Source organism: Anguilla anguilla, chromosome 6 (genome assembly GCF_013347855.1).
Source record: "Anguilla anguilla isolate fAngAng1 chromosome 6, fAngAng1.pri, whole genome shotgun sequence".
In the NCBI taxonomy this organism is placed as follows: domain Eukaryota; kingdom Metazoa; phylum Chordata; class Actinopteri; order Anguilliformes; family Anguillidae; genus Anguilla; species Anguilla anguilla.
In genome coordinates this window covers 52,111,863-52,124,120 of record NC_049206.1, presented here as the reverse complement: position 1 = coordinate 52,124,120, position 12,258 = coordinate 52,111,863, and the positions used below count along the sequence as shown (strand labels likewise).

Genomic DNA, 12,258 nt, shown 5'->3' with positions numbered 1-12,258 from the left:
ACTGAAATCCATGCTGAGCTGAAATCTTTGCTGAGTTGAAATCTTTGCTGAGCTGAAATCCATGCTGAGCTGAAATCTATACTGAACTGAAATCTATGCTGAGCTGAAAACTTTGCTGAGCTGAAATCTTTGCTGAACTGAAATCTATGCTGAGCTGAAATCTTTGCTGAGCTGAAATCTTTGCTGAACTGAAATCTATGCTGAGCTGAAATCCATGCTGAGCTGAAATCCATGCTGAGCTGAAATCTATACTGAACTGAAATCCATGCTGAGCTGAAATCTTTACTGAGCTGAAATCTTTGCTGAGCTTAAATCTTTACTGAGCTGAAATATCTGCTGAGCTGAAATCCTTGCTTAGCTGAAATCCTCGCTGAAATGTGTGTGCTCAGTCTAGATCTCAGCCCGTACAGGCGAGCAGCGCCAGGTAAGGCTCACCTGCTCTCGGCTGTGCTCCAGAGCGTTCTCCAGCTCCAGCTTGGCGGCGGCAATCTCCTGCTGGTGTGTCTGGCGCAGGTGCTCGATGGCCGAGGCGTGGAGGTGGTTCAGCTCCGAGCGGAGGGAAGCTGCCAGCAGGAGGGAGAGAAATTTAACTTCCTGCAGAATATACGTGTTTTTTTTTTGGCATAAATATTATACTCGACTGTCGAATGCTACTAACCAACCGCCTCCTCTTCTTCCCCTTATTTACAGATTTCAGATATTGCCATTCTATTACTGAATTTCCTCTCTATATTTACATTTGTATTCCCAGTCTTCTACCATTGAGCTATCTCACTGTAATCCATCTGTTCGGATAAAGAGAAATAAATCTACTATTCTCTTGTGCGATGTACAGTAGCTCTCAATAGTGGTATGATGTTTTTACAAACATATTAAACATATTAAAGCTCAGAATCTTTAAAGACTCAACAGATTTTGACCTGAAAATGAATGTTAATCTTTCTAATATTATTTTGCGGTAAGACTAACAGGGAGCTTAGCTGCAGTGTTTAGGGTGATTTATTTGGGAGTTTACCCAGCATGGCCTTGCCCTCGTCCTCCAGCTCAAAGCGCAGTGTCTGCAGCTCCTGTTCAGACTGCTGCTTGAGCAGCTCGATGTTCTGTCTGTGGGTCTCCCTCAGAGTGTGCAGCTCTGCGTGGTGCTGCTGTCTGAGCCGCTCCTCCAGCTCCTGCACTCTCACACACACACACACACACACACACACACACACACACACGCACATACACACACATCCATGTACACACACACATACACACAGAGACACACACACACATGCACACACACACACTGGTCAGAACTGCTCAACACAGGCAAAATGGTCACACAGACCTTACAGAAGGAAATGGGTGACAGAAACTATTTTACTGGGGAAAACACAGCCACATTACTGACACGCTATATACTTCAGAACAGAAATATCTATCAGGTCTAAAGAGGCAGTTCATTTGTGAGTGACACTCTACAGTTCATGAGTGGGTTCAGGCCTGATATAAAAAAAAGTAAAACAGACAGCTTGTGAGTGGTTTTAAGACCAGTAAAAGCAGAGAGAGAGAACAGCTTTTGAAAAATAGGCTCCTTGCAGACTAGTCCTTGGCTACGAAAGAGAGGCTGCATAATACACAAAGGTAGGCACTTCTCTTGTGAAAGACAGACCACAAGACCAGGGCGTGGACTAATTGTGGTGGGCTTGTCCCTTTGTTAAAGAGGCCACAGGGCAGATGACTAGTGTGGGAAAGAGGATACAACAAATGATGAAGAGCAGAGTTAGGTTACATAACAGTATCAAAGAGGGGAGTCACTTATGTTACCTGGGACACAAAGTATGTTTCAGGACTATTTTGTCAAATAACTGGAAATTCCAATTCCAATCAATAAACAATTGAGCTTTTCAGCAACTGCTGAGGGATGTTGGAAAAACCGTTCTAGTTTTCCAGCCATGCTTAACGTAGTGGCTGAAAACCTCAGCACCCTGTACCACCCTAAATGAAACCGTGTAGATGGAGTTGTTAACATTAAGATCACTGTACACAGAACGAGGGGCGCCAGCTAAAGCCTCCCACTGTCAGAAAAGCACAACGACAGGCTACAACATCCAGATTAACGATGCAAGTGATATAAGTGCTGGACGGAGATGCAAGTGTAACATGAACGTGTTACAGGAACAAATTAGGATTCAAATGATGGGAGCAATCCTTGATTGGGAGTGCCCTGCAGAGTAGTGATAGTTGAGAAGAGATGCGTCTTCAGACCACGGTGGAAGATGGGCAATGACTGAGCGATTAGCAGAGAAACAGGGAGCTCGGTGGAGAAGCTCCGTGGTCGGAACGAACAAGAAAGCAAACAAGCAAGAGTGAGGTAGAGTGAGGTATGTACAGGCTGAGGTCTTACAACTTCTTGCAATCAATCAGCACGAAAGCTATTCAATGGCTTGCCTTGAATTCTAGCGATCTGGACGTGGAGATAAAGCACAGTGTGTGAGAGACTTGGTAGCTATGATGTTAACTTGGATTAAGGTCTTATTTCACAACATGAAACTAGAAATAAACTAGGCCAGGGAATGTGAAAAAGCCTTAAATGTAATCCCAGTGTTCTGAAGAGGCAGGATGTGATCACCTAGCCTCAGGATGCTTATTGCCCACATGCCCCCGCCCCACTCCCCTCCCTCCCCCAAAGAGACTACATCACAGAGCACAGAGAGGTGCAGGAGCACCTGCGGTTTCTCCAAAGCACACCGCAGGCTGGAAAGGCACCGTTTCAGTGGGCCGATGAAACGGTCAGGCTGTGCCAGAGCTATTAAAATGGTGCACCAGGGACCCCTGATGCATGGGTGCGCAGGAGGATTCCGGAAAGTTCTTGCCCCTGCTCCTGCAGAGCTCCCGTGGCAACACAGGCTTTTTAAAAAGAATAACAAAGCGGGCATATTTTCAGACACCTAACAACGCCGCAGGTGATGTCCCACGGAAAAAACCTCTGACGGGGTAAACCTTCTCATAGCGGAGGCCATCGCACTGTTTTTATCGTGCGTTTCTGAATGACCCTGAAGGAAACAACAAACTCATATCAGCAGGAGTTTCTCTTTAATACAGGCCGGAACGAGATCCGTCTGCACGGCCCTGCTTGTAAATCGACTCTCGGTCGACGCTCCTCGATAATTAGCCCCGGGAAACACGTGTAGCGGCGACGGCGTGTTTCCTTAGCGTGCTGCCGAGGCTTTTAAAACGTCCGCCGAACACGAAGAACCAACAGGCATCCGCGAGACGAGGCTGACCGCAGAACACCGAGCCGCGGTCTCCAGAGACGCTCGCCGTGCTCGCAGTGAGTCGAGCGCACGCACAACTCGCCGACGACAGCGACCATTAGAGAGAGCGCATATCTGCGCTGTCTATCCCACGCTAAACCGCCACGCACGAGCTCAGCTTTGCATGACTTGTGCATGTTGGGTCTGTCCCCGAAATCATACGATAATGAGAGTACCACTCGCACGCCCCGTCTCTCTCAAATCGGTCTATTTTTCATTGTGGGAAAAACAGGACAATTCCATCGGCGCGACCTTCGTCGGATAACGCAAACCTCGCCCCCTTGTAATCTAATGTGTGTGGGGGGGTGGGGGGAGTGGGGGCGATATTCGCGTTCCCGCTCCTCCCGACGACAAGCGAATAAAAACCGTACATCTTCATTTGGCGAGCGGCGCCATACGTGAATCACATCCCTTTTACGACGCTCTTAACTAAACCCGTCGCCATGTAAGCAAACACACAGATTGAAACAAACGTCGCTACCGCGGGCGGACGTAAATCTCAGCTAGCGAGCGCTCCGGAATATGTTTTATGCCTTTTTTTTTTTTTCTTCTTCCTTGGGTCACGCCATTATCAGTGACTCATGGTCCCTCGGTCCTTGTTCCACGGTCTCGAGCAGTAAAGGTGACGGGAGCCGCTGAAGACCGTTAATTGCGCCCGGCCCTCGCACCGGCTCTCCGGGTTTAAAGCCCTCTGAGATCTTATTAGGGGTCACGGGCAATTAGAGGACCCCGAGCTTCAACATATGTGCTCAAACGAGGGGGCTAACTGCTCCGGAACACCAGGACCTGTCAACGAGGACCGGAAAAAAAAGCAAGAACAACAACAACAAAAAAAAAACTACCAAAAAAAAAAAAAAAACAATGAACAATGAACTACCGTAATGAATTCCTTTCGCTTCAGGCACAACGCGGAGGGACGCGCGAGGGCAGGGGGTGTAAATATTTCATCGTGTTTCTCGAGGTGCAGGAATAGAGGTCGTTGCCCTCCCAGGCCCAAATTTTAAAAGCTCTGGGAGCTGGGAATGCCCGAGAGGTTAACGACTAATGGCACCGGATAAACGCTCCGAACAGAGGGAGAGACTGTATCACCTTTTTTTTTTTTTTTTTTGGCTAACCTTTTGTCTCATTTCGATGCGAGGGGCCCTCGCCCAGCACAGTTAAGAGGAGTTAACGCTACAGTGAACCTGAAGAGCCCGTGTTTACTTATTAAACACCGGTGAATAAATCAACAGAGCCATCGTCTTGCTGAACGGGTCCCTCCGCTTGGCCGTGCTCGAGCTGGTCTTTTCGAGTGTAGAGAGTTCTCTGAAGCTGAACTTACAAGATGCAGCGATGGATATGTCCTCACTTACACGAGTCACACATATATTAAATAAAAATGTGGAAAGTGCAGAACCCCGGTCTATCAAGATGGAGTGCGGCAGAGTGCTGTAGTCTGAAAGAGAAGGATACACGAGCTGGTACTTATGACTCAACGGAGCCGGAATAGGAAATTGGCCATTGGCACATGAATTACTGCCCCATATTCCCCTCTGAAAACACTGTAACAGTCCTTAATATGAGCACTGAATAATTATAACATTATTTTCTTAGAGGGGACCTTATTGAGAGTTACCTAAAATGCTTAAAATGGCTTAAAATGGCTTCATCTCACGGCATTACTCAATTCACACAGCATGGTCTTAGTGGAGCTGTTGTACTGACGTATGAGCCTCAAGGGCGCAACAGCACCGCCCTACCCGAGATTCAAACCCGCAACCCACAAGCCCCAGCGCTCAAACCGCCACCCGATTCTGCTGCCCACTCTCCCTCTCTCAGAAGTATGACGAATGCTCTCAGGAAAAGTGACTGCACTAGCAGCCCCCCCCCCCCCCCCCTCAGAATTAATGTAACTCTAATTCACTCTGTCAGTCTGCACTCCACTAACCTCAAATGCAGTTCGGGGGGTGGAGGGGGGGTAAACCACCACTCCACTGGTCCACAGTGAAACGGGAAATGTTCCACTGATCTCCAGGGAGAGGGGAGAGGTAACAACCATTCCACAGTGAAATAGGGAATGTTTCACTGATCCCTTGTGAGAGGGGGTAACTGCTACTCCACAGTAAAATGGAGAATGTTCCACTAATCCCTAGGGAGTGGGGGGGGGGGGGGGGGGGGGCGGGGGGGTAACCACTACTCCATAGTGAAATGGGGAATGTTCCACCGATTCCCAGCGAGGGGGGTAACCACTACTCCCCAGTCAATTGGGGAATGTTCCTTTACACCCTGGGGATGAGGGGTTCTGGCTGGAACCCATGACAGCAGACACTAGTAGTGAATAGTTTACACTTAGGAAGTTTCCACAGTCTTTATTTAAACAACTCATCCTCATTTCCTGTCAGGCCTGATCCCACTTTCATGAACAAAGAGGGGAGGAAAAAAAAAAAAAAAGCCAGACATTTCATCGGAGCCACAGGTAGCTGCATTACACCACGTCAGAGTGGAATCTGACAGATGGGGGATATTGAATTGGAGCTGTGACAGCAGACAAGGGCAGATGGATGACTCTCTGGGCCAAGTGAGCCAGTGTTAGCGAAGTCACGCAGACAGCGGGCGGGAACACCAGGGAGGGCTAGACATGAACCCAGGGCAGCGAAAAAGACCAGACTAAGCACAGAGCCACAGGTAAATGGCGATGTAGGGCAGGACCCGTATTATTAGCCCGTCCCAGAGCTGGTGTCCTGGCATGCTGATCTAGGATCAGCTTAGCCTGTTAGCTTGTAAAGTAAAAGGCTAGAATAAGGACAGGGTAATCCTGAATCTAAATCAGAGCCCAGATCTCACCTTGAGATCCCAGTGCTGGTGTCCTGGAATGCTGATCTACGGCTAGCTTAGCCAGCTAGCTCGTAAAGTAAATGGCTAGATTAAGGACAGGGGAATCCTGAATCTAAATCACAGCCCAGGTCTCACCTTGAGCTCCCAGAGCTGGTGTCCTGGAATTATGATCTAGAATCAGCTTAGCCCGTTAGCTCGTAAAGTGAAAGGCTAGATTAAGGACAGGGGAATCCTGAATCTAAATCAGAGCCCAGGTCTCACCTTGAGGTCCTGCTGGCGCGCCTCCTCCAGGTCCTGCATTGCGCAGCAGTGCGCCTCCTGCAGACTGTGCTCCCTGCGCTGGTGCTCCATCTCCAGCTCCTGCAGCTGCTGGCTGAGGTGCTCCCGCTCCTGGTTGAACTGCGCCTGCAGCTGCTGCAGCGAGCTCTGCGACTGCGACAGCTGCATCTCCAGGCTCTGCTTCAGCAGCGAGATCTGCGGGGTGGGGGTGAGGGGGGAGGGGGGGGGGTACGGGGGCAGGGGGAGAGGAGAGGGAACCGTGTTTCAGATTGAGCCCTATAGAGGAGCCTCCTCTTGGGCTTAACAGGGTGAGAGGAATCAATCGAAGCCCAAGAGGGACTTGGCGTTAACACTCAAAACAGAAGTAACGCCGGGTATCTTCTGTTATTAATGTATCATATTTTAGCTAATGTTACATTAGCTTCCAGCTCAGTTTGGCACACGGTAGTATGTGGTTCGATCTATGCTGCCTTTCGATTGAATCATCCGCTTACTCCTACCGTAGCTGCAGTTTATCGTAAACCTTTTTTTAGCCTTCAGATTCAGCCCTCGTCTCTGGGGGTGGCCGTGCGTGTGAGCAGTGCTGGAACTCTAATAGCTAAACTTCATAAACGGGTGGGAGGACTTACTAGGAATGTGTGGCTTTCACGTTCAAATGAGTAATGAGACAACGTGTGAACGTGGCGTAAAAAAAAGCTAACTTTCGTCGACTCGCCAACTTTCCCTGACAATGAAGCTGTAGGACAGCCACGTGTTTGTCTTTGAAATCCCTCTCTAAATTTGCCATGCCATCTCCTGAAGTGACTGATTGATTTTTAAGTCTAATTACGATACGGTCGACACTCGCTGGAGATGGAACGAGTGTGAGCAGGAGAACCAGACATGACGTCCGTTTCTACGTGTCATCGTCCGGACCTCAGCATTCAAATTTAATTCATAGAGCACAGATAAGAGCACTTCAAAGGACTTGCGTGGATTCGGTGTAGACTCACAAACATTACATTACATTTACATGGCAGACGCTTTTACCCAAAGCGCTGTAAAATAAGTGGATACCGAAGGTCACTGGAACAACTACGGAACACAGGTCAAAAAGTGCAACAAGTGAAACAAAAACTACGGAAACAAAAAAGGACCATTCCCATCCCTACATGACTAAACACACATTCTGGGCACAGAGTGAGATGAAGCACGGTGCAACTGTGATGTTCATGCACGTGTGCCGCACGTCGTCAGAACCTGCCGGAAGGTCAAACAAACCGTGTGATTTGCAATCGAAAGAGGTGCTCCTGTCTCTGTAAAGGTAGAAACTCTGGGTTAAATATAGCATCTTGCTGATACCCTTGCCCTGATTTCAAAAAAACAAAAAAACAAAAAAACAAAAAACTGCTTAAAATTCCCAAGCAATCTGAAAAGATGCTCAGATGTGGCAATGACACGACATATCATACACCGCAGAAGAAAAAAAATCACACCGCACGGAAAGGGTGCCTGTCGCATCAAAGGAACAGAAAAATACACTTGTCACAAAGACGGTAAAAAAAAATAAAAAATAAAAAAATTACCCAGCGTGCACCAAGAGTCAAGTCCGAGCACAGAAATAAATGTAAATGTGGAACAAAAGCCTTATTAAAATAATGAGCGTTCATGCGCGTTGCTTGGGAACTGGATGATAGTAGCTTCGCTGCCGTGGTCTTTTCTCTCTCTGATAGTCCTGCTCCTGAGTACGAGAGGAGAGGCCGCACGCTCTGTCAGAAGACGTCTGAATGCAGCGCTGACCTATTGGCCCTGGTGTAGCACAACTCACCGCCCTGGAGACTCAGAGTCACGCTACAAATACTCTCAAAGAAAGTACGGAAGAAAAAATAAACAAAGGCAGAACAGACGCTCTGAAATTGAAACTAGCATTGTTGTGCAAGCCAGAACATGTCCAAATAAAGAGAGGGAAAAAAAGAGAAGAGAATCTTGCAAGGCCAACATGCGAGCCACACAGAATGAATATATATGTTTGCATATATATATTTCGGTCAAGAAATTAAAAAGAAACAAAAAGAGCAAAGTGTGTAAGTGGGCTTCACTTACATTACTGATTGACTTATGTAAAGCTTCACCAAGTGATTGCCGCTATGAGGGAAAAAATCACAGGAATAAAGGGACACATTCAGGAATCAATGAAGCAAAAAAAGAAACTAAAAATAATCAAATTCTGTTTAAAAAATACAAATAAAAAATAAAAAGATCCAAAAGGAAAGAAGAAATTTAGGTCCGGGTATGGCAGCTAAGTAAAAAAACTAAAACAAAAAAACAGCCATTTTAGAGAAGGTGTTAATTTATAGTTATAGATGAAAAACACCATATAGTTCAGATACAGCTGGTATGAGAAGTATAGACAATTGTGTCAAACCAAAGACTGTTTTCTTTCCAAAAATTAAAAGAGGGAAATTAAGCACGCCTTTCGCATCAAAGCCAACAAACCCCCATCCCCCCCCCCCCCTCCCCACCATCTGATTGATGTCCTTAACCCTTCCGAATATTAATGCAATTATAATCCACAAGTGCTCTTAAAAATTCAGTTTTAATCATGTATGATTGCTCTATTCAGTCCATGCCGTGCAGGCTGTGGGCTGAGCTGATTTAAATGCACCGGTTCGAACATATCCACGGGAGAGAATTAAAAATGACAACCTAAACTGCGCAACATTCTATAAAAAGATGCGTTTCTTTTCACGTCTCCCCAGGGAGGCGCTGACGTGTGTGCGTGGGCGAGTGCGAGACTGCGCAGTGCGGTGGATAATACGGCGCAGTTGGACGGAGGCAACTACACACAGCCATATCTTACTGAGGGGATCTGCGCAGCTCTGTAAAGCAGGTAGATGTTATATGTGAGGTAAGATGTGGCTCGCTTACTTTGGAATGGCCAGTCACATGCCTAGTCACCTACATGGCAGGTGTCGTTCATTCTCCACAGACAATGACCAGGCTCTATGGCTGAGTAGCCAGGTATTACCAGAACCACTACATGTGGAGGACACAGCAGTAACACAGTCTGGGATACACAGGTGGGACTGATTGCTGTATCCACTGACTGAGTCTGCACAGGGTAAAGGGCTCTGTGCTGACCCGCACATGCTGGGAGGCCAGTAAGGAGCCTGCACGGTGTCTGGGGGGGCTGGTGTGTCCGTGTGTTGCCGAGCGACTGGGTGTTGCCGTGACGCCGGGTGTCGGTGCAGCTCTGCGGCACTTCGGGACGGGCGCGGGTCACCTGCTCCAGGAGGTCCTCCACCTTCCTCTGCCAGCCCTCCCTGGCAGTGCCCAGCTCCTGCTCCTTCATCTGCGCCAGCTGCAGGAGGGCGGCCCGCTTGTCCTCCTCGTGCCCCTCCCGAAGCTCCTCTCGAAGCTTCTTGCACTCTTGCCTGTGGGGGGGGGGGGGAAACCAGAGGTCGCACATCTTTAGGCCTCCGCTCACACACACACTCTACCCTGCATACACACACACATACACACCGTCCCTGTATTTTCCCCAATAGAAACAGGCCATGCTCAAGATCCTGGTAGAGTAAACAGAGGGACAGTGTGTTCTGTTACTATGCAGCTCGGGAATTTGACTGTACATGAACCCTGAGTCTATGGAAAAGGTCTTTCCTGCTGTGGAAATCATCACTGATGAAGAGCTGACAAGCACATTGTACACGAAGTTACAAAGAGAAATAAGTTCTCCCACAAGAGGCAACAATGTCCCCAAAATGATTTATCTGATATTTTGTTTTTCATTATTATTCCAACATAGCATATATATGGATTTAATAATAGTATTCATATTGTGATAGTATTGTATTATTATTATATACCATATACTGTACACTTACACATTTCAGTAAATACATTTGTCAACACAATTAACTTGTGTTCAAAGATTCATGTCATGTTGTGCTTGCCGTCGTGTTCTTTTCAATGTCATACTTCCTGGATTCAACAAATCGCAACATTAAAAGGGAAAATGATGAAGTAGGAAATAATTCCAACATTACTAAATTTCATGCATCTACAAAAATTCCCCCCCCCTTTGAATATTTCATACCCTTTGCAGCTTTAAAACCTTTGTAAGGACCTGAATGCTTACTGGGATGAATGATGTTCGGTATTTGTTAGGAGTGTGGAGGTGGTGGTGATGGTGGGGGGGCGGTCTGACACTGTGCATATTTAATAAACAGAAATCCATTTGCGCTCCTCTCTCTCTCTCTCTCTCTCTCTCTCCCCCTCTCTCTCTCTCTCTCTCTCTCTCTCTCTCTCTCTCGAGCAGACCGCTAACAATCATGAAAGGAAAAAAACGGAGACGGGCAGCCATTCGCAGTGCATTCTCTGTAACAGAACAGAGGCAGATGCGAGATGCGGCCTTTAATGCATCCGCTCACATTCACAGCGGGGGATGCGGGGGGGCCTATTTGAGGTTAACTGCGACAATATTGCCCATAAACAATAATGTACCAGTGGCACAATGTGCTGTGTCTCCAGCAGTCTTTTCAAATTCCAGGTACTCCCCCCCCTTGCCATTGCAGAGTGTAAGGAATAAAAGTAATGACCTGTGTGAGAGTAATGTTAGTATGTGAATGATTCTAAAACGGGCAGTGATGCCCTTTTTTCGACAAAGAAAGCAAACATGGTGAACTTTATCTGAAAGACAGCAGCAATGCGAACGGGCGCCAGCTTTGTCTTGGCTTCCTTTCAGCCAGACTGTCAGAAAAGAGTGAAGAGTCCAAGTCTGGCCCAGAGACAGGCTCGGCAGAGCATCGGTGATCCTGACTGGCTGAGACAGAACCTTCTCCGAGAGCAGGAGAACAAAGCCAAAAGCTCCAGTCCTGTTTAATTACCTGTAAAGCAAAGCAGGCGCCACCTGATTAGCTTTGCCCAAAAAGCAGGTGGAAATGGCAGCTTGGGCGCAAGACCCCGCTGGAGTCTTGGAGCATAATCAAAGGCGGTCCTTTCCATAACCATGACCCTGAAATCTGTCAGTCAGCCATGGCCAATGTCATCTCAGGCAGGCTCTTATGGAACTGACATATTGCCCAGGTAAGGGCTTAACTCATGCTGACTATCAACTCTGAAGGCAACTGAGTAAACTTGAACCGACATAAGATGCTAACGGGTCACTGCACCACCTCACAGCACCTAGAGAGCACAAAGGCGGTTTTTTTTTTTTTAAAGCACACAGCAAACCTTAATGGTAACACTTACAGGAAACAAGAAGAATGGCAAAAATACTGAGCTAAATCTAAATCCTGCTTTAATTCAATGCAGTCTTGCAGGTGTTTGGACCCCTGAAAAGAGCACTGCAAATGTTACACCACAAGGGACCAGAAAGCATTGCCAGGACCGCTGCTAACGTTGTTAACATTGCTCAGCGTGCTAATGCGCTTAGTGCAAAAATGGAACATTATGCTACATAAACAGTGGAGCCTTTCATCTGAAAGCTGCCCCTTATCTTCATCACCTCTGTCAAGGGGAAGCAACAGGCCTCTATCTGACAGTCAGTCATTCGTGATGAAAGGCACATCTGTAGCATGTGAGTGAGAAAGAGAGAGAGTGGGGGGGAGGGGGAGAGAGAGAGAGAGAGAGAGAGAGAGAAACTGAAGGTGAAGGGGAAGGTGAAATGGGCCAGGCAAATGTTCTTTGTTTTCTATCTCCCTCATTAAACTCTCTGACACTCCTGCATCCTGTTATCGTGCCATAGCAGACACATAGCCCGGGTGGCTACATAAATCCCTGGCTACTAATACAGCAATGTGCAGGTCACTTGAACATGGCTCCCTGTGTGGCCTGCATAACCGAGCAAACAGAAAAAACACCTACTGAACATGAAGAGGAATAA

At 47.4% G+C, this 12,258-nt stretch overlaps 1 protein-coding gene across 3 annotated transcripts in view; it reads right to left on the bottom strand.

Annotated features, from left to right (window-relative positions):
• fam184a (family with sequence similarity 184 member A) overlaps nucleotides 1–12,258 on the bottom strand; it is an 88,659-nt gene that overhangs the window by 19,090 nt on the left and 57,311 nt on the right. For 2 of the 3 annotated variants that reach the window (XM_035423389.1, XM_035423392.1), the window contains exons 9-13: nucleotides 9,655–9,805; nucleotides 8,475–8,516; nucleotides 6,375–6,587; nucleotides 1,016–1,169; nucleotides 436–563 (exon numbers count right to left, since the gene is read on the bottom strand). In XM_035423389.1, the coding sequence (XP_035279280.1) occupies nucleotides 436–563; nucleotides 1,016–1,169; nucleotides 6,375–6,587; nucleotides 8,475–8,516; nucleotides 9,655–9,805 (688 nt within the window). The remainder of the gene's footprint in view (nucleotides 1–435; nucleotides 564–1,015; nucleotides 1,170–6,374; nucleotides 6,588–8,474; nucleotides 8,517–9,654; nucleotides 9,806–12,258) is intronic. The other variant, XM_035423390.1, reaches the window with a different exon arrangement.